The sequence below is a fragment of the Puma concolor genome, chromosome A2 (assembly GCF_028749965.1).
Source record: "Puma concolor isolate L17-30 chromosome A2, mPumCon1.1.hap2, whole genome shotgun sequence".
Taxonomy (NCBI): Eukaryota; Metazoa; Chordata; class Mammalia; order Carnivora; family Felidae; genus Puma; species Puma concolor.
Genome location: NC_141668.1, coordinates 64,615,436 through 64,641,995, shown reverse-complemented (window position 1 = coordinate 64,641,995; position 26,560 = coordinate 64,615,436). Strand labels below are relative to the sequence as shown.

At 34.9% G+C, this 26,560-nt stretch overlaps 1 protein-coding gene across 3 annotated transcripts in view; it reads right to left on the bottom strand.

Moving 5' to 3' along the window:
• The window catches only part of VWDE (von Willebrand factor D and EGF domains), a 106,216-nt gene that overhangs the window by 30,728 nt on the left and 48,928 nt on the right, over window positions 1-26,560 (bottom strand). For all 3 annotated transcript variants that reach the window (XM_086695223.1, XM_086695216.1, XM_086695220.1), the window contains exons 4-16: window positions 24,878-24,943; window positions 20,877-21,124; window positions 20,230-20,319; window positions 18,356-18,500; window positions 15,560-15,777; window positions 15,196-15,269; window positions 13,501-13,771; window positions 12,785-12,993; window positions 11,404-12,365; window positions 9,023-9,159; window positions 4,977-5,132; window positions 4,748-4,852; window positions 2,796-2,910 (exon numbers count right to left, since the gene is read on the bottom strand). In XM_086695223.1, coding sequence (XP_086551349.1) covers window positions 2,796-2,910; window positions 4,748-4,852; window positions 4,977-5,132; window positions 9,023-9,159; window positions 11,404-12,365; window positions 12,785-12,993; window positions 13,501-13,771; window positions 15,196-15,269; window positions 15,560-15,777; window positions 18,356-18,500; window positions 20,230-20,319; window positions 20,877-21,124; window positions 24,878-24,943 — 2,796 coding nt within the window. The remainder of the gene's footprint in view (window positions 1-2,795; window positions 2,911-4,747; window positions 4,853-4,976; window positions 5,133-9,022; window positions 9,160-11,403; window positions 12,366-12,784; window positions 12,994-13,500; window positions 13,772-15,195; window positions 15,270-15,559; window positions 15,778-18,355; window positions 18,501-20,229; window positions 20,320-20,876; window positions 21,125-24,877; window positions 24,944-26,560) is intronic.

The following is a 26,560-nucleotide window of genomic DNA, read 5'->3' as shown; positions in this document are numbered from 1 at the left end:
AATGGGGAGAAACTGAGAGCTTTTTCCCTGAGATCAGGAACATGACAGGGTTGTCCACTCTCACTGCTGTTGTTTAACATAGTGTTGGAAGTTCTAGCGTCAGCAATCAGACATCAAAAGGAAATCAAAGGCATCAAAATTGGCAAAGATGAAGTTAAGCTTTCACTTTTTGCAGATGACATGATATTATACATGGAAAATCCAATAGAATCCACCAGAAGTCTGCTAGAACAGATACATGAATTCAGCAAAGTTGCAGGATACAAAATCAATGTACAGAAATCAGTTGCATTCTTATACACTAACAATGAAGCAACAGAAAGACAAATAAAGAAACCGATCCCATTCACAATTGCACCAAGAAGCATAAAATACCTAGGAATAAACCTAACCAAAGATGTAAAAGATGTGTATGCTGAAAACTATAGAAAGCTTATGAAGGAAATTGAAGAAGATATAAAGAAATGGAAAAACATTCCGTGCTCATGGATTGGAAGAATAAATATTGTCAAAATGTCAATACTACCCAAAGCTATCTACACATTCAATGCAATCCCAATCAAAATTGCACCAGCATTCTTCTCAAAGCTACAACAAGCAATCCCAAAATTCATATGGAACCACAAAAGGCCCCAAATAGCCAAAGTAATTTTGAAGAAGAAGACCAAAGCAGGAGGCACCACAATCCCAGACTTTAGCCTCTACTACAAAGCTGTAATCCTCAAGACAGCATGGTATTGGAACAAAAACAGACACATAGACCAATGGAATAGAATAGAAACCCAACAACTAGACCCAGAGAAGTATGGCCAACTCATCTTTGACAAAGCAGGAAAGAATATCCAATGGAAAAAAGACAGTCTCTTTAACAAATGGTGCTGGGAGAACTGGACAGCAACATGCACAAGATTGAAACTAGACCACTTTCTCACACCATTCATAAAAATAAACTCAAAATGGATAAAGGACCTGAATGTGAGACAGGAAACCATCAAAACCCTAGAGGAGAAAGCAGGAAAAGACCTCTCTGACCTCAGCCGTAGCAATTTTTTACTAGACACATCCCCAAAGGCAAGGGAATTAAAAGCAAAAATGAACTACTGGGACCTTATGAAGATAAAAAGATTCTGCACAGCAAAGGAAACAACCAAGAAAACTAAAAGGCAGTCAACGGAATGGGAAAAGATATATGCAAATGACATATTGGACAAAGGGCTAGTATCCAAAATCTATAGAGAGCTCACCAAACTCCACACCCGAAAAACAAATAACCCAGTGAAGAAATGGGCAGAAAACATGAATAGACACTTCTCTAAAGAAGACATCTGGATGACCAACAAGCACATGAAAAAATGCTCAACGTCGCTCCTCATCAGGGAAATACAAATCAAAACCACACTCAGATATCACGTCACGCCAGTCAGAGTGGCCAAAATGAACAAATCAGGAGACTATAGATGCTGGAGAGGATGTGGAGAAACGGGAACCCTCTTGCACTGTTGGTGGGAATGCAAACTGGTGCAGCCAGTCTGGAAAACAGTGTGGAGGTTCCTCAAAAAATTAAAAATAGACCTACCCTATGACCCAGCAATAGCACTGCTAGGAATTTACCCAAGGGATACAGGAGTACTGAGGCACAGGGGCACTTGTACCCCAATATTTATAGCAGCACTCTCAACAATAGCCAAATTATGGAAAGAGCCTAAATGTCCATCAACTGATGAATGGATAAAGAAATTGTGGTTTATATACACAATGGAGTACCACGTGGCAATGAGAAAGAATGAAATATGACCCTTTGTAGCAACGTGGATGGAACTGGAGAGTGTGATGCTAAGTGAAATAAGCCATACAGAGAAAGACAGATACCATATGTTTTCACTCTTATGTGGATCCTGAGAAACTTAACAGAAACCCATGGGGAGGGGAAGGGAAAAAAAAAAGGAGGTTAGAGTGGGAGAGAGCCAAAGCATAAGAGACTGTTAAAAACTGAGAACAAACCGAGGGTTGATGGGGGGTGGGAGGGAGGGTGGATGGGTGATGGGTATTGAGGAGGGCACCTTTTGGGATGAGCACTGGGTGTTGTATGGAAATCAATTTGACAATAAACTTCATATATTGAAAAAAAAAAGAAAGTGAAGACGTTATACGACACATAACTATGAGTTGGGGTGTTTTTTGGGGGTGGAACAAAGTATCCAGACATTATCTGTACCCACTATTATACTAATGAGGTCCCAGAATGGTAGGGCTGGAAGGCACTTAATAGATTATTGAATCCAGATAATCTCATTTAACAGGTGATGAATGCATAGCCTTTGGAATTTAAATAGCTAAATGCCTTGTCACAAAACAGAAAAGAAGGCTAAGAGCAGGATACAGAGCTTTGCTTTTGGTCTCAAAGTAATGTCTTCTTTCCACTAAACCCGCCAACCTTCACTGATGGACGTTTTATGTGTTTACATAGTGGCCATTCTGTTGGTAGCTGTATGACTTGTACAAACTGTGTGTAGCTGAATTCATCATTCTGATTTCTTCCATTAATAATTCACATTTGCTTTCAGGATCAAATACTGAAAGGAAAATCCCATACCGTATTATAGTATAATCACGGAAATTACATAAAACAACATGTCATCTTATATTACGTTCAAGCAAAGTAAATCATGCAGTTAGGAAAGATGCTAAATAAAGCACAGTGTTCATCTTAAACACATTTATGTAACTCGTGTCTTAAAAATCACTTAAAAATTATCTTGTAGAGGAAATATCTGTATTAATAAAGAATAACTTACTTTCTAAAAATGACCAAGTAAATTTTGAAATTTTTGGTCTACAAATCAAACAAGGGCTGGTAGGATTTTTATCTCCTTCAATGTAGCAGAGCCCATCGATAATGCAAACATTTTCCTAATGGAAGTTTTAAAAAGAGGAAAGCAATTAGGATATTGTTATAGTTAGTGTTTAGGAAAAAATGTACATAGAAAGATAGCATCATATATGTTGATCATTTCAGGGTAAGCATGTTATAAGTCTGTTTTGATTAGGAAACATTTTTTCATGTGTCCTAATCATAAATGTGTGTTAGAAAACAAATCATTTCCTTTTTGTGTAATTGTCCATGGAACTGATCAAGAGGGAAGGAATAAGAAAATACATATAGCTGTATCTCTGTGTAGAATTTTAGCTTATAAATAACATGGGAGACAATCTGTCTTTTCTTCTGGTCTTTCTTACTGCTAAGTCAGGCTGGAAGTGCTCTATTTATAAAGAAATGAAACAATTTTTCCCCTTGCTCATCTTACAGAAACACATTCGTTTATAGCTATTTTCCCTTCCTCTAGGATCCCACTATGTCCTCTGAACAGAGCAAAACTGAACCAGAACCTTGGCATAATGATCCACACTTGACAATGGATATCCTTATACAAAATAGTGGAAAGAGAGGCTGATCTGCAAAAAAATAATTTTAAATGTAGCAATAATTTTCAACCTGGGAAGAAGACCAAATTTTATTCAGCGTATATAAGCTTTGCCCATTTAATGCAATCTCCTTTGATGTCACTTGGAACACTGCACAAAAATAAGAACAGAACAGTCGCAACAATGTAAAACAATTTTGAATTACAAAGTTTTAAAAGTACTTACTGTAAGACATGTGGAAACAGAATATTTAGGGGAAAATGAAAATCAAACAACTTTGTAAAAACAGAAACTTCTGGGGCACTTGGGTGGCTCAGTCTGTTGAGCATCTGAATTCAGCTCAGGTCATCTTGTGGTTTGATTTCGAATCCCACATTGGGCTTTGTGCTAGCAGCTCAGATCCTGGAGCCTGCTTCAGATTCTGTGTCTCCATCTCTTTCTGTCCCTCCCCTGCTTGTGCTCTGTCTCTCTCTCTCTCTCTCTCTCTCTCTCCCTCAAAAACTAAATAAAACATTAAAAAAATTAAAAAAGTAATTTAAAAACCCCAGAAACTTTTTACTGACATGATCTAATTGCTAATCTCAAGGGAAAAAAAAAGATTTAAAATCCAAAATAATGATACTTTTCATTTTTATCTACATAAATATTATTTGATATGCTTCTCGATTTTGAATAGCCAAGTAATATTACTTCCATGGTATGTATTAAATCAGCAACTGGCATATGAGAAAGATATGGTGATAAACCCAACAGACTGCACATAGATTAAGAGGGTGTGGCTGTGAGGATGCAGCTCAGGCTGGGGTGTTCTGTAATCTCTTAAGTAGATAATTGCATGGTTCAATGAATTTATTTGCCACACACACACACACACACACACACACACACACACACACACACAAACTCCCTATAAAAGTGGTAGCCTTACACATTTTACAAGCTCCATCAAAATGCATGTCATTTGCCACAAAGAAGATTAGGCGCGAGCAGAGAGACATCTAACTGGAAAATCTTTATTACTTTTTAAAAGGAATGTAGTAGGAGTTAAAATTCAATCTGAACCTCCCCTTTTAATTTTTTTTTTTAAGAAATAAATAACCAGCCACTTGAAAACATTAGAGGTAGAAATCTCCTTGCCATTTCACCAAGAGTTACTGGCAGAGTAACAATTTCAGTTAACCTCATATAAACTTGAGGAAGGCTTTTCTCTATTAGTATTTCTGATATGAAGGTGAAAAAAACTAATATGTCTTTAATATGCCAATAGCATGGGAAATGAAAATACTTACCATGTAAATGTGAAAATAAGTGAAAAACTGCTTACCTTTATAGTACATGAGTCTTTTCCATAGAGACCGCAAAGTTGACAAGCCCCATCATAGATGATCATTATTTTGGGATTACTGAACCTGTAACCATCATTAGATACCTGTAAGATGTAGTTTTATAATAAGATAATTTGTTCTAAATGTGGCTTCATAAATTCATTATGAAATTTTAATACATAAATATTTACTTTATTAATAAATATGAGACTATCTTTTCTTTTTTACCTTTAACTGCCACTTCGCAATTGGCTTCTCACCCATCAGATCTAAGGTATCAGACTGCTGAACATCAGGGGGCAGCTGACAATCAATAGTTCTGCTATTTTGAAAAACAATATGCGTGTAGACAGCTTTTCCAAGGACCCATTTACTGCTATTATACTAAAGGCATAATAAGAAAGAAATTAACTTCTGTTTAATTATGGAAATTCCTTGCTAATAAACTACATATAATCAAAATATAAATCTTAAAAAATGCATGGCTGGTATAATGGAATATATAATGAATGAAGTAATTAAACTGACATCAATAGTGAATTTTATCCAGAATAATGAAAACCATATATACCTTAATTAGATGTAAACTGGTTCTAATGCCTCATGCATTTCTTATAGGTGTAAATCAAAGAAGTTATCAATATTGGTCATGTATAATGAATCGCCAAGTAATGAGTTTTGTAGCAAGAGGAAACACATTTGACTATGTAGCTGACACACAGTGGTTTGATTTTCTGCCCAGAAACTCTCTCATTTCTTCTGCAAAAGTTCTTAAACTTCTACTTTTACTTGAAATTGCTCTTTCGGTCCTCCATCTATATGGTTCCTAGGACTTCTCATGTTTTTACATGACCCATCTTCCTGGCTATGCTTGATTGCTCTGGGGGCGTATCTAAGCTGAGTCAATGCTTTGATTATTTGAATGTTTCAACTTTATACCAGAGGGGATACTGGGCCAGTATACTTCTGGTAGCTTCACGTGCAAGATAAAAAGTAATGGAGATGTGGGTGGCTGTATTTTTCACTATGTGTAGGAGGCTAGTATATAGTAAAAGGGAAAAATGAAGCGCACAGAGAAAAGCAGAACTGAGACAGACAGATACACACACACACACACACACACACACACACACACACGCACACACACACAAATTCAGATATACTGAGTCTTCGTGGTGTTCAAGTCCCAAATTCAAGTTGTTCCTGAGAATTCAGCAATTACATTCTTACCCTGATTTTGTGAAAAACACACTAAATCCTATTTTTGATTAAGGTAATTCAAATGAATCTATATAACTTGAAACTAAATTCTAACTGGTTTACTCTATTTAATAACTCAGTGGCATATTATATTTAATCAACACTTAAAGTATAATTTTTTAGTATTAAAATGTATTGGTATTAAATGTATTAAATTATTAAATGTACTAAATACATTTAGTATTAAAATGTATTTAGTATTAAAATGATCTAAAGAGGAAAAGCCAGAAGAATTTTCTAGGTACTGGTAACTACATAGAAAGCTAAAAGGATATATTTTATTGCCAATATTTTGACTTAGATTTTTCTTTTAAGTTTATAACTGTATAATGTTTTCAATTGTTCAGAAATGGTCAAGGACCATGTTGATGCTTCAATATTGTGAGTCTGCAGGAGAAGGAAAGGAAGGTAAGAACATGCTCATCTGTGGCTAGCGGGAAGTATCTTAAGATCTGAGGATTGAAGGAGTAGGCCACAGTACAAATCTCCATGTTTGAGGGGGGTATGTATAGTCTGGCCAAACAGATCAGTGGTTTTCCTCTAGCGGAGGGTGACTGACAACAGTGTCTCAGAGCAGTCATGATAAGGACACTTAGATGGACAGGGTTTGGTGTATTGAAACAAGATTCCAGCCAAGTCCAGAAATCATTTCCCCTCCTGTTTGGAGAAGCCAACCCCAAACAAGGAATAAACGGAGTTATATTCAGTTTCCATTCATCAATATTTTGAGAGTACCTACATGTGCTGAGAATTTCCTGATGAAGAAAGATCACAGAGGAAAGGACAGACAAAACAATTTTAATACTGCTATAACCAAGATTCAAGTTAAGTTCAGTGAAAGAGAAAGAATCCATTGTGTCTATCACCATCAAGGGAGGCTTTTCTCCCTGAAAGTAGAAGAGGAGACTGCCGTTTGGACACCTGGAGCAGAACTGGAGAGACTACACTTCAGTGAGGCTGGAGGGAGTAGCAAGTGAAAAGTGAGGGATGCATGAGACAGCATGAGATTTTAGTATAGTGTATGCAGGCGGTTCAAGGTTACAAAAATAGACAGGAGCTGGATCACAAAGGACCATTCATTTCTAGGAAAGCTACTTGAATTTAATCTTACAAGTATTTAAAAACTGGATTCTGTAAAGTTCTGGCTGCTTTTCGGAGAGGCAGAGAGTGAAAGAAAGGATTGGGTGCTTGGATCTCCAGATAAAAACGTGTAAAATTACTATTGCAAAAGTAGAAAAGAGCAGCCATAATATGCTACCTTTCATGTAATAAAAGAAGGGATTCATCTGTTCCTTTGTGCAAAAGAAATGCAGTAAGGACAAACCAGAAAATAATGAGAGTGGATACCTCCAGGGATAGATGGGAAGAATGGAAAGAAAGGGTAATGGACAGAGCAGTATAGATGAAAAGACAGTGATATTTTTCTGTGTGTATCTTCCGTACGGCACCAACTCTCAGAACCATGATTTTTTTGCTTACTTTCCAAATAAATAAATAACTAAAATCAACTAAACTGTGGAGGAAATTTAAAGCGGAATACAAATATTCAAAAATAAACTGAATGGTATTACAAATGAAATAAACATCCTGAACAGGGTGCAAAAATATAAGTAAGTTTTGCGCTGGCTAGTGAACATATATATTTTCTTTCTCTAGTTCTGTATAGTGTGTTAGAGAATTTCATAGTGTGCTCTTTATTTGTCAGATATTTAGAAAAAGTCGTATGAGAATAAATATCACAGCAAATAATACATCTGAAAGTAAGTACAAAATGTACTTTCCAAGAGAATACAAACCTATAAAACTTTTTGGCAAATAACTTAATTGTACTGTGATGTCATTTGATTTATTCTGCCACAAACAGTATAATGTCTAGTCTCTTGAGGAATACTGAAGTGGATAAAATTATGCATACATTCCATTTTCCATTGTGTGTCTTATTTTTTCATTGGGATTAAAATATTTCATGGCTCATTTAGAAAAGCTCTACTCAAAAAATCCTGGGGCGCCTGGGTGGCGCAGTCGGTTAAGCGTCCGACTTCAGCCAGGTCACGATCTCGCGGTCCGTGAGTTCGAGCCCCGCGTCAGGCTCTGGGCTGATGGCTCAGAGCCTGGAGCCTGTTTCCGATTCTGTGTCTCCCTCTCTCTCTGCCCCTCCCCCGTTCATGCTCTGTCTCTCTCTGTCCCCAAAATAAATAAACGTTGAAAAAAAAAAATAAAAAAAAAATCCTGAAATAAGAATATTTTTCTTGTATAATTCTTTGAAAAAGACAGACACAAAAGTTATTTCCTCCTTAAATTCTCAATCCCAGGATCACATTTAGCTTTAGCAATTTAGAGAAAAAGTATAAAGAATGCTAAAATGTGATTTTCTGTTTTAAGTTTTCAGCTTACCCCAGTATTTTCAAAGGGCTTTCCTTAAAATAAAAACCCACTTGAATAAAGAAAAGGAAGACCAATGATTGATGATAAATAATCATCAAAATAAGATATAGCTTGATATACCAATGTTCAAACTGAGTGATTACATCTGTCATTTGTAGCCCCAAGAAAGAAAAACACTATTTTTATTCTGAAATCCATAGTAAGGGAAATATAAAGGATGAGCGCAATTAATCTTCACTTTTTGTTTGGTAAAAGGGAATTGTTCATATTTCTACATCCCCTAAGTCATACAGATTTGTCTTGGGCAAAAATGATCTCTATTTGTTGTGGTTTTACATTTTAATAAATGCAGAAGCTTACATATCAAGCTTAATATTACTTTAATTTCTTATTATGACTGGAATATGAGCCAATACTGCAATAAAAATTATAGAAAATATTTTAATATGGTTAATGAATAGGAAAGAAACTTTAAGGTTAAGCAATGTAACCATATTCTTATTGAGCTCTCTGTGGATTTGACATCCTTTGGGATTATGTTGTTAACTGATAGACCAAATTAATCCAAGAAAAAATTAATCTGAATGACTCAAAAACTTAATTGTTCTTCAACACTATAATTAACATACCTGCAGTTTAGTAACTTCACATTTAGTTGAAGGTAATTCTTTGAAGCCTTGACCAAACACTCTCACTGTCATACAATTATATTTTCGAATATTACAGAATCCAGCATTCCCAAGTCCTATAATTTCAGGAGCCTTGTCTTTGGACAAAAATGATAAAACAAAATGGACAAAAATCCATAAAAATAAACTAATTATTTGCAAGGTCCAAATTAAAAGCATATGGAAAATAATATTTTGAAGTCTAACCAAGTATAAGTACCTTAAACTATTAAATATTAAGAGTAACCTGGTATTTAAAAAAGTGTCACTTACCATCAAGCCAATAACAACAGCATTAAAGATACTACCAGTGCCCAAATACACAGATTTAATTGATGTTTTAATAATGATTCATACCAATTATTTACAAGTATTAGAAAATTACTACTACAATGGCCTGTGTTTTGTTTTTGCCATTTTGGTTTGTGCCATAGAGGTGGGTTATAGAAAAATACTTCTGCAATAAAATAGTGTAATTAGCAATGTAACGTATTAATATTTTTTAAAACCTTAATTTAAACAAAAGAATTATAAAAATTTTATGAAAATGAAAATGTTATTAATGTTTTTATGTATTATTGCTATCTTACATGTCCCAATTATCTTAAGTGTACTTTCAATCACAGGAGAAAAAAATTCTCCTAGTAGTCAGAGTTAACTGATTTTCACAGTTATATCTTTGGTTCTGGTCTTGGTAAGATCACACATCATCTGTACCAGCAAGATCTGGTTGTCAAAATAGATAAATGCAGCATATGAAAGTAACTGAGTCCTCTAAGTACTGGCAAAATGTAAGTGAATATAACTTTACTAGCAGGAGAATATAAAATCATAAATTGTATACTCAGAACACTAAAAATGCTTATGGAAATTAAAAAAAATTTGTTTATTCTTTCATATTCAACAAATGTTTACTGAAGAATTTCTACTTTTCCAGATGTTATTCTAGGTACTGAATACTAGGTTTCTCTATGTAAAGAGAACAAGTTCCTGCCTTCATATAATTTACATTCAAATATGGGAGGACAAAAAAAAATGAAAAATAAATATAAAGTGTATCACACAAATGTTTTCAAGACTATGGAGAAAACATATGTACTAACTATATTAAGTGAGATAAAGACTATGTGATTGTGTGAAGAAAACTACTTTATTTTGAAAGACTTTGAGAGAAGTCTGAAATAATACGATATTTGAACAGAGAAGGGAAGGAAGTTGATCAGGAATCTATGAATTGGAAGAATGCTCCCGTGAAAGGGAAAGTAAATTCAAAGGTCCTGAGTGGGAGCAGGCTTGGCCTCTTTGACAAACAGCAAAGCAACCACTCAAGAACACTGGGGAGCAGTGAACTACAGAGAGAATGGTAGATGAGTTCAGTGAGAGAGGAGGCTCAGACTGCATAGGGTCTTCTAGACCATGGTAGGGAATGTGGATTTTACTCGGAAGGAGAGAGAGAGAGCCATTAGAGGCATTTAAGCAAGAGTTCTGTGATCTCACTATCATTTCAAAGGGATCTCTTTAGCTGTTATATGCAAAATAAACTTTGAGAGAATCTATAATAATCCAGGTGAGATATAATAGTAGCTTGGACTAAGTTATTGCAGGGAAAGAGATGAAATTCTTCACATCTAGAGCTGGATTTGCTACTAAAACACGAGGCATGAAAAAAAAAAATGAGAAGCCAAAATGACTACAAGTTTTTAACATGAACAATCAGAGGAGTGAAGTTTACATTTACTGAGATGGAAAAGGGCAGGATGGTGGGGGTAGAAGGAAAATCGGGAGTTACTGGTTTAATAGCTAATGAAATCCAATTGACTTTTAGAAATTTCTTTCTCTTATATACTGAGATACAAAATAGTTTGTGCCACGTAGATGGGTTAGAGAAAATATTAAGCAAATTGGTATAATTAGTAAAATATTATAAACACAGTACTCAAAATACACTGAATATGAGTTCTAGAGAAATAATGATTCTCTACCAGTAGAGGGATGAACTGTATGCAAAGGCCCTGAGGTCAAGAGAACCTAGTGTTACAGAAACCAAAGTGGGTGGAGTAAAATAAGTGAGGGTTTTAGTTGTAGGGGATGAGTTTGAAGATATATGGTGTGCCTGAACATATTGTGCTTTATAGGCTATTAGCAGTACCCCAGCTTTCACTATAAGTAAGATGAGACACTTTGGAAGAATTATTACTAATAGTATTGCTTAATATAATTTACATTCTTTTCCCAACATGATCTGAAGGAACCCTGTCAAAATACAGAAGGTAAAAGAGAACAAATAAGTTTTCATAATCAAATAACATACACAGTATCAAAGTTGGAGGGTACTTACTCACCATGGGAATCACTGCAATCATAGGAACTAAAGCCTGGGGAACATACACATCCCCATTCCACACACTGCCCATTGCCACTGCAAAAATTGGGGCATTTTAGCACTGAGAGAACGTCTTCAATTGACTTGCCATATTCTTCTGTGTTGTATTTCCCCTCTTCCAAAATTCTCCTTTCACATTCATTTTCTAAAAGAGCCACAGCTGCTTCTGTCCAGCTAAGATCATCTTTTAGGAGAACATCCTTAATGCACATATCTATAGCACTGTCTAGGCTCTTGCCCAGAAAGGCAAGACAGTGTCTTCCTATGCTGGAGTTACCAAGAGTCTGCTGGCACAGTGCCAAGGTGCTGTATTCAGTGAGTCCAGAGGGTGTGGGCCACGTAGGGACAAACTCTTGGTGGACATCCTCAGAATGGTCCTCAGGGAAGAAATAAGTGAATTCTTCTAGGTCACTTTGGCTGAGACTTCGTAAAGCAAACATAGGAAGAAACTCATAATTTATGTTTTGCCGTTTCCATCTGTTTTGTGGATCCCACCTCATCTCTTGGCTGCGGCTACCCTGGTCCTGGGTCTGTTTCCCATTGTCCGAAGTGTTTGGTGTCTCTTGTTTTTCATTTCCAGGATGTGTTTGTAAATCTAAGTCCAGTTTGGTTAGGTTCACGTGCTTTTTTTCTTGAGGAAAGAAATTCAAATTACTTTCTTCAAATGCATACTCATTTATCCCTCTGGTAAGAGCTTCTGAATTAATATATTCAGAGGTGACATCTAGTTCTGGTATCAGGAAAGAGAATTTGACATGTTTGAGATCTTTGCAACCTGAAACAATCTCTGGTTGAGAAACACTGTCCAGGTGATCAGAAGGATATAATGAATTAGTCAGTGAGCAGCTACAATAGGATTGTTTTCCAGGTGATGGCGGAGAAATTGGCATTGTGTCAAACATGCTTTTCCCTGGCAAAATCCTTCCAAGTGCAAAAGAGAAAAGAATAGTAATTTGGACAAGAACATTTTTTTCTCAGTAATGTGCTGAAAAACAAACAAACAAAAAAACAAAAACAAAAACCCGCAGAATACTGTGTCACCATTCATTTATTTATTTTTATTTTTTTTTAATGTTTATTTCTTATTGAGAGACAGAGAGAAACAGAGCATGAGCATGGGAGGGGCACAGAGAGGGGGAGACACAGAATCCAAAGCAGGCTCCAGGCTCCGAGCTGTCAGCACAGAGCCCCATGAGGGGCTAGAACTCACAAAACGCGAGATCATGACCTGAGATGAAATCAGATGCTTTAGTGACTGAGCCACCCAGGCGCCCCCATGTCACCCTCACTTAAACTCTAACATGAATACAATAACAAATGAAAATAATTTACTTTCTTACCTCCATTCATTAATAAAAGCAACACAATCATTAAAAGTTGAACTAATTTTGGTTCCATTTTTATTATGGAAATCATTTTCTGGGTTTTCATCAAAGGTGCCACAAAGTCCCAAAGTGTTTCTATAGTCTAAGCTAGGGGCTCGGATTGTTAAACTCATGCCCCACTCACTAAGATCAGCACGGATAAATGCTCCAGAAGAAAACCAGATCTGCAATACAGAAATAAATCAACTGCATTAAGAGTTTGTATAAAATAACACATTAAATACATTAAATAGAAAACAGTGTGTTGAATTTATTTATATATGTTCAATATATCTTGATGCAAGAATGAAAACTCTGTATTTCTAACTATTCCTGAATATTTATTCTTAACTATATATTTAATCCCTAATATATGATTTATTAGGCACTGTGAAAAATATTTTTTAGGAATAACTTACCAAGTTAGCATATTGAAATCTTAAAATAAGGCTGCTTAGATTTGACAAAGACTTAACTATGTTGTGTCTAAATGTGTACGGAAAATTGAAAAAAGGTATTATTCCTTCTTAGATCCTTCCCCTAAAGCTTTATTTAGGGGGAAAAAAACCCTAATGCAAAAAAAAAAAAGATAACTCTTAATTTAATAGAGATGAAAACAAGTTCAGAAATCAATCCAAAATCTGTAGGAAAAAAAAGGAAAAATACTTTCAACCGTGAAGAATCATACATACTGTGACTTTTCTTCCTAAGTAAGATTCACTTATCTTGATATTGCTGGTTGCATCTTGGCTCTTTACAGATAAATATGGCTGTGATTCATGTAGCTGGCCACTGCACATATCAAAAGTAACTATATCACCTTCTTCTTTGGCAACAAACCCGCAGTTACAGGACACAGGATAGTGAAGGCTTCCACAGTCCCACTGGCGTACATGGACTTCAAAATCACGTGACATACTCTTATAAAGCACAAATGTTCCAGTCTTGAAATTATCATATACCCTGGTATTAATAAAAATCAACTGCGTTAAGAATTGGTATAAAATACCACAATAATACGTTAAGCACAAACAATGTGTGTTAAACTTATTTATAAGTTTACTTACTTATTATAAGTTTACTCAGATACACTATGCATTTTACTTATTAATCATGCATATCTCTCTTTTGCTTTATAGAAGTAAGCTGCATGAGAGAGGGCACGTTTGTTTTATGCCCTGCCACACCCCCAGCATTTAGAACAGGGATTGTCACTCCTTGCACAATTAATCTTGTTGAATTACAGCTGATTAAATCAATCCCACTATTCTTGGAGGTTTTTCCACTAAAAGTTTTAAGTTTTCATCATAACCATAAAGGATTCTTGAAGGTGGTATCAATTTCTACAACTTTTTAATACTTGCTCAAACTTTCGGAGTATCACTTGCGATGGAGGATTTCTATCTCTATTTGTTCATATTGAATAATTTTACGGACAACGATGACATTAAAAATATCTTAAAAAGAAGGGTGCCTCGGTGGCTCAGTCAGTTAAGCGTCTGACTGCAGCTCAGGTCTGAATGCACCGTTTATGAGTTCGAGGCCCACATTGGGCTCTGTGCTGACAGGTCAGAGCCTGGAGCCCGCTTCAGATTCTGTGTCTTCCACTCTCTCTGCCCCTCCACATTCGCACTCTGTGTGTCTCTCTCTCTCAAAAATAAATACCCTCCCCCCAAAAAATTAAAAAAAAAGATCTTAAAAAGAATAAATTACCTTATATCAGGAAGAAAATTTTGACTCACCAAAGAGGTGTTCTTAAAATTTTCTTAGGGACCTCTTAAAATCACATATTCCCCAGAAGAGCATAAACTGAGTTTAAATCCTTATAGGCAGATATTAATAGCAAGATAGCTTAGATTACTTTTTGGCCATTTAGCCCATTTTATTTGCATTCTAGAAGCAGATATTTAGGTATTTATGATAGCCACAATAGTTTCCCCCCTGAGTATCATTGTCATGAATTACAAGTGTTTAGTTTTTTAGAAGTGTTTAGCTTTTTAAATAATTATGTGTTAGGTTAATCATCTTGCCTAAACCAAAAAGATTATTTCAGTATCTTGCAGAAATGCAATATAGTAAATATCTCTAGAGCAAATATTTTAATCATTATTAAAAATAACTTAATGATCAAATTAAAATGACTATTCATATTTGTAAGAATCTTCATTTTTACAAATATAGACTCACTACAAATCTGTATATTTACCAAAGGCTAAAGTTTAAGGCAAAAACATTTCACACAAATAAATCAGTATTTTGAAACAAGACAGTGTTATCTATACATGCCTTCCTTTCTAATCTTTCAGTGAATAGGACTAGAAACAAAACAACAGCAAATTCCAAAAGAAGCAAAAACTATTAAAAGAAAAAAACTTTCAGGAAATTACCTGCCATCAAATGTAATTATATGTGGGTCAGTAAATGAATAGCAGTAAGCAGTTGGGACATCCTTTACTTTGATCTTAAAAGCAAAGATATTTTTGGTAAATATTATCATTAATTGTATTTAGTGACATACAATAAATAGCTTAGCAATCTCAATGAATTTTCAAATAATTGCTTTTATCATAGTTATAGAAAACTGAATCATTTAAAATGGAAAAAACTTATTAAGTACTTTTGAAATGAAACGTTTATGAGATGTATTGCTCAAATAAATATATCTTTTTTAAAGCTTCAATTGTGAAGCTTCAATCATTTAAAGCTTCAATAAAGCTTTTTTAAAGCTTCAAATTACAAAAATTTGTCAACCTGGATGCTGTCTGGAATGTAGCTGTTCCACAGGAAATCCTCATTAACTATAGGTTCCACTACAATGTTTGTGATTCTATCTCCGTCTCGAGAAAAATCTGTTACAGCAGTGTAGGACACAAAAGCATGGTTACAGGATCCATTAGCACAGGATGATGTCTGGTGAAGGTCCACGTGACAGGAAGACAGTGCCAAGTTTAAGCCTAGCTGTTCTGTACCTATTTTGTGAAAAAATACATTGAGAATTTTTGTAAGGAAATATACCAACAAAAGCATGTAATAACTTGATTAACATGGAAAATTGAATCGAGATATTATTCTCATTTTCTCTTATTTAAAAAATATGGTTGTAATTTTGTCTGAATGTGTAAATTTTGTCTAAAGGTATTGAACTCTATTTGATTTTTATAAGTAATTAATCAACTTCAATATATATGTATACATAGTACTATTTTCAATAAGGTTATAAATCCATATGCACCTTCATAAAATTCAAAGCAATATATAAAATTTATTGTTTGTGCAAAAAAATCATAATTTCACCACCAAAAAGCAAAGTTTGATGTCTTTCTGCCTAACAATTGTGCCTTGGGTCCAGATATATCTGTAATATTTCATAGGGTTTGTACTCATGTTCTATCCATCGTTGAGTGATAGCAATGGTTATTAGTACAGATGATTATTGGATCATCAACTTAAAAATAGAAAAATTAAAATAAATTAATTCCACACAAGTAATAAACTCTCTATTGCTTTTTATCTCCCAAATGTCTCAATATATTCAGAACCTTGAGAAGCTTCCTTTCCTATGGAAAAAAGGACAGAAAACAATAATTTAGAAAAAAAATAGTAACAGAAGAGAGAAAGGAACTTCAGGAATTTGTGTAAGTAAACAAAAAGGATAGATTATTTCAAAAACCGGTAACAAGGGAAGTCTGCTATCATATCTTATTAGTAATTAAAAAATCCTTCTGAGATCTAGAAAAAAGTAGCTGTTGTTGAAAACTTTCTATCGTCTTTTCTTCCACACATGATTTTCAGGTGTAAAATTATATTGGTCTGATGTAGGACACTGCACTAGATTCAAAATTACTGAAAAAAAAGTTCCTCTTTATGCATTTTTTCCATGGAAATGCATACTGTTACTATGCACATAAAAAATAACAGAAACATCCAAATTTTTAGCTGGCTCCCTAAAGTCACTGTGGAATATATCTGGCTTGGATATAACCACTGACATCATTTCCCCTGGTCCATGGTATGAGGGCCAAGCATTGCTCTCTGTAAGCCTGTGAAAAAGCAGCATAGTAGTTGTGGAAATACACTAAGAGATACCCACTTGAGCTCTGTGGAAGTAGATATGTAATGAAAATACACTTAAAAAAGATAAGATGAAGCAAATCCAGAATGAAATCCAGAAATTCTTCTCTAGAAAAAAAGGGAAATTATTTTTAACTGACAAATAGCAGGGACATGCAAACTCCTAAAATGTAGATATATATTGCTTTTGTATTATTATAATAATGCCTTTCTTGCTACAAGAATTGAGAGCACACAAATATAGTTTAAAGTATACTTGCAGCTGAAGAAAATCTCTGCCTGACACAAGTTTGAAAAGGGTCATATTAACATCATCCTCTTCCTATTCTCCCCCATAAGCTGTAGTAAAATTTACCAAATATACTTTTCACACGTAGTTTGAAGTAAAATTATGTCAAACAGTCTGAGAGAGAGGGTTTAATTGCATATTTCTGTGCTGAATTTCAAAACACAGTGTTGCTCACAATGCTCCTGAAATCTGAATGAGTGGCTGGGCATTTATTACCTAAGCCTGTTTACTGTCACCTGTCTCGAGACAGCATCTCCCAATGCTTCTCTCTATTTGTACGTCCATCTCTTTTCTGGGTGTATCATTCCCATGGGACTCTCTCTTCAAACATTTTTATCCTTTGCTTCTCTGATTTAATTAGGTATAGTAGAGACCCGAAGACCTAGATGCATCGTATTTGGTGTATTTATTACATAAAATTTTATGTCCTATGGTGAAAAGGTATGTAAACAGAATCCCTCTTAAAAGTCATATTCTAATTTATATATCTCTTATGTGCTTTGGTTTCTACCTCAGAGTCTTAAGGGGAGAAACAGAATTCAACTAAACCCAATCACCGCCATCCATGCTTTGTCCTCTCATAATCTATCGTGTCCTTTGGGAGAATTTCATCTCTCCCTATATGGCTGTGACAGTGACATATGTGCAGCCATGCATCACACAATCTATGTAATTTGTAATTTAAATAGAATTTTATAACAAAAGGTCTCAAACACAAGCTTACATTAAGGAGAGAAGTATAAAGACTGTATTAGGAGACCCATGTTGCATAAGCTTGAATTTAAGTTAATATAACATATCATACCTCCCTAGTTAGGGATATTCGGAAAATCTTAAAGAGCAGTTTGTCTCTCCATCTCTGAAAACAAAGCAAAGAAAAAAGTAGGTGGGAGGACGAGAATGAAAAGGAGGAAGAAAAAGATGATGATGAGGAGTTGTTCATCACTGTTTTTTTTTTTTAATACATGCTATGAGCCCAGTAGGGATAAATGTGAATTGCAACATAGACTGTTTTGACAGTCAATAATATGGACCCATATCATTAATATGGCTGAGCTATAATTTGATGTAAACACACAACATAATTCATTATATGCATACTCTCCAGTGACTTTTTCTAGAAGAAAAAAAACCATTAATTATTATTTGAAATCCAGTAATAAAATTAAGTGAATTTAGTGTATTACCTTGATCAACAGTTTTCAGTTTTAATGAGATTTTGCATTCCTGGTCAAGCTCACTGAATTCAGAACAAATGACAGGTACTGTGCTCTCTATCTTCAGGCGATATTCTTTCCCATCTTCTGATATAGTGCTTAATTCAGGGTGTAACTGGTATAAGAAAATATGTAGTCATATCAAAATAGAATTTATTCCTAAGATAAAATTTTACAAGAGCATTTTTCTTAACAGCTCCTATTTTGCTAAATAAGCTGGGAGTAATAACTTAAGCCCTGAAATTTTCAATTTAATAAGATCAATTAAAACCAAATCTTTAAAAACATTAGCACATAGCAGAGTACACGGAGTCACTGTACTGCCCTGAGCTGAGGGATAATTTGGTTCCCCAACATGGTAGGCAGTCTGGTAGGAGTCTGCCTTGATGATTCTGGTTCTGGGATGGGCACTGGGGAATGGGCACAGACACAGAGATTTCATTTGTTTGTTAACATTTACTGACTCACAAATGAGTGTGTTTATTCTGAGAGATTAATATCACCCTTAACATAAGTTAGAAATCTAAGTATTTTTGCATATATAAATCAAAATATCATTGTCACCTCAAATATCTCAAGCTTATGTTGCAGCCTCTGTCTTCCTTAGTTGGATTACTAACTACTGAAGTCTAGGACTGGTCCCATCCCAGTTCATGGGCCAATCCTTTTTTGAGGCAGGAAGTTTTTACTCCATCTGAATTCTTGGCTAGCTCCCTACTAGCCTAATTAGAAACATCTCCTGGGGGCTGACCAATGACCCGGATGTTTTTTGCTGAGTGTTCACCAATGGAGATCCAAAGGTTCTGCCTCCCCGAGGTATGAGCTCTTCTCTCCTCCTACTGTGATTATACTCTTCTGACAACATGGTTGCTCTTCTCACTCCTTCCTTGGTCCCTACTGTGTATAAATGGACTTTCTCCAGACCAGTTTTTGTCTTGGCTCTCACAATCTATTATGAGTCCTATTCACACAATCTATTGATTGTCTCATCTTGTCCTTGAACTAGAGATGAGTCCAGGTCAAACTCCAGTCCTGTGGCTGAGACCACAGGGGGTGTACAGTGCCTGTCTGCCTAGACCTCATGATATTGCCCCATTCATTCCACCACTTCTGGATTCCCTGGATGACTGCTCATCTGCTGTAATAGCAGCAGATCCTGTGCTTGGACCTCCCATGATACCAGCAGTGACCACAGACATTGCCTTGTGTAGTTACCTCCATCTTCACAGTTCATAGAGCCCAGATTTCTGGGTCAATTTTACTCTAGTCAGAGGCTCCACTACCTGACCTGGTACTTGTGTTCCGACCTGCATGCTAACTAAATACCAATAATCTAACTTTTAGACATGTGATAGAATGAATTATGGGAATAAAGCTTTCATTTTTAATTTTTTTTAAGTTAATTATTTTGACAGAGAGAGAGAAAGAGAGAGAGAGCACAAATTCGGGAGGGACAGAGAGAAAGAGAGGGAGAGAGAATTCTAAGCAGGCTCCACAATGTTAGTGGAGAGCCCGATGCGGGACTCCAGTTCATGAAGTGTAAGATCATGACCTGAGCCAAAGTCAGACATTTAACTGACGAGCTACCCAAGTGCCCCACTTTTATTCTAATTTGAGCTATTTCTCAAAAAATGTGCAAGTATATTCCAATTTTAGTTCATTAACGGGGGCCCTCGAACAGTGTTGTGCATTAGAATTATTTGGGTAATTTTTCAAAAATAGAGACTCTCGGATCTCAGTGTTCAGTCTGTGATGAGGTCTTGGAACCAGCATCCACAGATCACAGTATAGAAAACACAGTGATAGAGAAGTAATCTTTCTAATCCATCCCCGTGGCTACATACCTTAATGCCTGCAAAAAATTCTTGGCTTTCGATGGCTAAGCTTTGTACATGTGGATTCTCCAACAAAAAGATGGAAGCACTACAGAATATCTATGAACACAGTTATGAATAATCATTTAGCAATGCAATTATGGAGAAAATACGTGTAAACCATTGTAATTAAGTACTTAACTTATAGTAGATTGTGCATAAAAGATAATAAGAAGCTAAACAATTTGAAAACTTGCTTGAAAATCGAGAAGAATTCCACAATTTAAAAATATTACCTATTCAAACCTCAACATAAATCAGAGTTGTAGACTTTGTATTTAAGATATATTTAAAAGTGGATAAGTGACATCATCATTAAAAAAATAAAAATATTTTTCAAGAATAAAAACATATCATTTTAAAACCAGAAAGAGGCATCAAGTTATAAGGGTTCATTGATAATTCAGCAAATGGTAACAGCAGATATTCATATGTAGTCAATAAGATACTGAGTCATCCAATATCATTTGAGTTGGCACAATTGCCAAGGAAAAAAGAAAAAGAAAAACATTAGTGCTTGGTATTCTGGGGATGAAGGTATTTTTAGGATATGTTAAAAAACTCATTTTTTAAAATCAATACATTCACAAAAAGAAAAAAAAAAAATGTGAACATACCCTATCTCCGAGTCTGAGATTTATTCCATCCAGCTCTAAAAGAGAGAATGCCTGAACTGTGGTCTCTTGCTTCAGCTCCTCTTTGATTTCTTGAGAAGAAAGCCTAGACCAAGTTATGAGAAATCCCACCGAAGTGCTTGTAGGGGAAACATCAAAAGCACACCTACAGAAAAGCCTGGATTCAATCAGCTCCACCACAACTTCTGGCCTTCCTGGGGGCGGTGGTGGCACTGAGACAAACCGCTGACCTGAGGGGAAAAAATGCATAATCTGTCATCAATCAGGCATCTTAAAGAATGGATAATGACAAGCAGAAAGCTCATGGAGACTGCGGCTCAGGGATTTATATTAAGAAAAGTAAAATAATTCAGAAAGATAACTATTATCTAGCAATCAGCAAAGCAGCACATTTTTATTTTTGACCCAATAATCACAGAAATATTGATAGCAGAGAAACTTATCAGCTCATCAAGCTTATATTAATGTACTTTGGATGTGTCTACCCTTGAAAAAAGTCTAGCTCTTGAGCATAAAAGTAATTCACCTCCTTCGAAGTGATTTATGAAAGATTTCCCTTTCTAAAAGATTGAACAAAGAAATAAAATTAAGGTTTTTTTACGTTATAATTTCTTGCTTAAAAAGTAGTCATTTATAGGGGTGCCTGGGTGGCTGAGTCGGTTGAATGTCCAGCTTTGTTCTGCTCAGGTCATGATCTTGCGGTTTGTGAGTTCCAGCCCCGCATCGGGCTCTGTGCTGACAGCTCAGAGCCTGGAGCCTGCTTCGGATTCTGTCTTCGTCTCTCTCTGCCCCTTCCCTGCTTCCTCTCTCTCTCTCTCAAAAATAAACATTTAAAAATTAAAAAAAAAGTCATTATAATGTAAACTCAAAAGGCTTACTATTTTCCTCTTATAACTCAACCCATCATTACTCTGGGTTGAAAGAGCAGCTCATTACGGGACTGATTAAACTGTTGAGTGAAATAAATCAGGTGTTAAACAACAGTCTTACTCTTTTCATTTTTCTGATGTTAAAAATGTTTGAAATTTTCTCTAGGAACTTGGGAAGATTTTGCAATTTTCATCTCTGGTCATTCGTAAGATTAAATTTAGGGATCTAAAATGTTTCTAAATGAGTTTTTTAAATTTCCTTTGTTTTAGAAAAGAGAAAAATATCTAAGTGATAAATTTTACAAGATTTAAAACGTGCTAAAATGTACAATTTTTTTTTAGGATATACATGGTCATTTTACAATAGTTGCAAAAGTAATTTTTTTAGTCCTCTCATAGATTTTTGAAAACTCTGAGGGATTCTAACCTAAATATAAGGGAAAAAATAACCTTGTGTATTTTAAGATATTTTAACTTGCTATTTTGTTAGATATTCAATTACAAAATCCAAGTAGCAAATGAATTTTTTTCGAATTAATCTGAGTAATAAATATTGTTTTTTGTTTTTTTTTTGTTTTTTTTTTTTTTTTGTGAGAGAGAGAAAGAGAAAGAGAGAGAGAGAGAACACGCAAGCAGGGAAGGGGCAGAGAGAGTACCAAGCAGGATCCGTGTTGTCAGCACAGAGCCTAACTCGGGGCTCAATTTCACAAACTATGAGGCCATGACCTGAGCCAAAATCAAGAGTTGGATGATTAACTGAGCCACCCAGGCACTCCTAATCTAAGTAACAAATACCTTGCCAAACATCTTAAACATGAGGTCAAATCATTATGTTCACATTTGAAAGAAATAATAGACTACTCTTTAGTACATTGGTTTTTAAAAAAAATTATATATGAGGGAAAATTTCCTCTTACATAAATTAGGAAAAAGAAGTTCAACTTATTTCCAAACAGGGAAGAACTATCTATGGAAATGATTATTTAGAGTAAGAGATGACAGATAACTGAAAAGAAAATAATTCATGAAAATTAAAACTTTGAATCACTATTTTAAATGGCATCAACTATCTGGGTGAAAAAACAGATCATTGCTCACAACAATGTAGATGAAAGAAACTTTGTCAACATATTTTTTTTTTTTTTTTAAATTTTTTTTTTTTCCAAACGTTTATTTATTTTTGGGACAGAGAGAGACAGAGCATGAACGGGGGAGGGGCAGAGAGAGAGGGAGACACAGAATCGGAAACAGGCTCCAGGCTCTGAGCCATCAGCCCAGAGCCCGACGCGGGGCTCGAACTCACGGACCGCGAGATCGTGACCTGGCTGAAGTCGGACGCTTAACCGACTGCGCCACCCAGGCGCCCCTGTCAACATATATTTAAAATAAAAGTTTGCAAAAACAAGAGATAAATTATTTCTGCTAGTACCTTTTTGTCAATTCTGATATTAACAGTTGCTGGATATGTTAACACATTCTCTACTTTATCCTGAAGCTGTTGACTTTTGATTCAATATTTCCATTCAAGGGTTATCTCCCCAGATTGTGTATGATTTTGTATAGCATTTTTTCCCAATAATTGCATAAGCCTTCTGTACAACATACATACATAGCTTAAATTTATTGCTTATTCAGAAAAGAAAAGCGATTTCACTATAATATATGTATATGAGAAAGATAATCCAAACCTATTATGCAGGTTATATATAAAGTATAACAAATATACTTTATGTTTAATATTACTATTATTAGGGATATTGTTTTGTTCTCTTAAGAACTTAAATCACAGTGTTTAATTAAACTGAGACTTTCAGATAAAATAATAACTTGTTTAAAGAACAGTAGAAAAAGGAGCTGGAAAATCCATTAACATATTAATTAACATATTAATTAACATATTAATTTTTAGAACTGGTATCTAAATATTATATAATCTATCCTGATTTGTTTTTTGTCATTATGGTTTATTTTATCAAACACCTTAGTTAATTATGTGTCAACAATCCCATATTCATTTATTATATTCTCATATCATCATCAATATACTTGACCAATATATCCCGCAAAAACGTTAAGGTTTCAATAATAATTTTAATCTCTTCTCATCCTTTAAGTAGATATCATAAATTTATTAGACAATCTATTTAGAGTTATTTTAAGAAATATTGACATAGGATTTTTTTAGTTTGTAAACAACTTCTAAAAATTTAATTTAGAAAATAAAAAAAATACAGATTTGAAGGAGGAGAAAAATTACGAGTACCATTAACATTTTTGGTGTTTATCTTTCAAGAGTTATTTGGTATAAACGCAATCGCTTTCAGAAAATAAAAATGAGATTGTGCTACATATTTTGATTTCTTAACTACAGTATGCTATTAATATTTACTAATATCAAAGAATGTATTCCTGAATTTTAATATTGTTTATAGAATATTTTATCATGGGTACACCAAAAATATTGAATCATCAGCAGTTATTGTATATTTGAAATTTAGTTTTTCATATTATTAGAAAAATGCTGTTTTAAAGAGAGTACTTACATGTTTCTTTAAATATTTCTATAAGCTAGACTTTTGAAAATGGAATTGTTGAGGACAAATATATGTACATTTTTAATATTGTTGCGATATACTGCCAACTATTTCCCCATATAAGAATTCTACCAATATCTGTAGGGTATGACATGCCCAACTTCATATATTTGCTAATTACAGGACTACTGCTTACAGGCAGGATAAAGTGATTTTTATTTTTGATAGTCACGAGACTGAGGTGAAGTCAAATAGCATAACTAACATCTAAGTAAGTTACAGAACATAAAAACCCATTGAAATGGGGGCACCTGGGTGGCTCAGTCAGTTAAGTGTCCAACTCTTGATTTCAGCTCAGGTCATGATCTCACAGTTTGTGAGACTGAGCCCTGAATCAGGTTCTCGGCTGACAGCACGGAGCTTGCTTGGGATTCTCTCTCTCCCTCTTTCACTCTGCCCCTCCCCTGCTCATGCTCTCTCTCTCTCTCTCTCTCTCTCTCTCTCAAGAGAAATGAATAAACAAAACAACTTTGAAATTGTAAGTTTATAAATTGTTAAAAAAATAAAATTTGATACTTACGAACACAGTCACCACTAATTTCAATTTCATCAGGGTCACATGGGTGTAATTTTGCATCAGAAATAGCTGCAAAAGGTTAAGGTTTATATATTTATTCAATTGAGCATAAAGATATAAATACATAAATAATGACAATTCCTCGGAGAAGTATGTTTCAATAGACTAAGACTTACTTATTCTCATTTTTATTTATAATAAAATTTTCCCTTTTCAGGATGGGATCAAATAGAGATAATTTGGAATCATATTTTAAAACAACTAAAGCTTTCATGTCTTGTTTCCTAAATTTTAGTCTACACTATTAAGTAATGAAACTAAAATTTACATAAATTTATACAACAATTGGTTTGAACCACTTCTGTGGAACTTGTTTCTCCTATAATCATGTGCAGGGTTACAGAAATGAGTTGACAGCTGTCATGGTAATAACTATAACCCAATGCCAAACTAGGTTCATTGGAACAAAGGTAACTACTCGAACAAAGACAGGCTCATCAGATTGCTTCTTGGAAGAATTTAGAATTTAAACTGAGAGACAAGGACTTGAGAGCAGAGTCAAGTCAATGATGAAGTTCTACAGGAATGTGTATAGACTCTTGTTGCTAACCTCATGGGAGGTGCTCTAATGCTCATATCTTCTGAGGCCTTCTTATTTAACTCTTTCTCAGATTCAATGACACATCCTAAACTCCTTAGAGTTCATGATTTTTTTTTTTTCAACGTTTATTTATTTTTGGGACAGAGAGAGACAGAGCATGAACGGGGGAGGGGCAGAGAGAGAGGGAGACACAGAATCGGAAACAGGCTCCAGGCTCCGAGCCATCAGCCCAGAGCCTGACGCGGGGCTCGAACTCACGGACCGCGAGATCGTGACCTGGCTGAAGTCGGACGCTTAACCGACTGCGCCACCCAGGCGCCCCTAGAGTTCATGATTTTTAAACATTATTTCAACTTGTTTTCTGTTATTTGTAACTCAAACTAATGATTCATTGTTATACCTTTTAAAAAAAATTTTTTTAACGTTTATTTATTATTGAGAGACAGAGACAGAGCATGAGCATGGGAGGGACAGGGAGAGAGGAGGAGACACAGAATCAGAAGCAGGCTCCAGGCTCTGAGCTGTTAGCAAAGAGCCCAACACAGGGCTTGAACTCACAAACCGTGAGATCCTAACCTGAGCTGAAGTCCGACACTTAACCGACTGAGCCACACAGGTACCTCTTTTGTGAGTTATATTTTTATACGCATTTTGATCACAGTTCATTTTTTAAAATTTGTGTATAAACGATTTGTTGAAACTACTGTCCTTTTTCTAAAGAATTGACTATATTTAGTGTTGAAAATCAGTTGATTATACGTGTGTTGATTTATTTCTGGGCTCTGTTCTTATCCACTGATCTATCTTGATGCAAACATAACACTTTACAGATTAACTTTAGGATAAATCTGAAAGTCACTATAAATTGCCCAACTCTTTTCCTGATCAAGGTAGTTTGGGGTATTGCAGATATTTTGAATTTCCATATAAATTTTAGGAAATTTTGTCAATCTCCAAAAAAAAAAAAAAAAAAAGCTTGCTGAGATATTGATTAGGACTGTTTTAGAGCTATAAATTACCTTGAGAATTGGTTTCTTAACATTGATCTTTGTTCCATAAACATGGTTTATCTCTCCATTATCTTA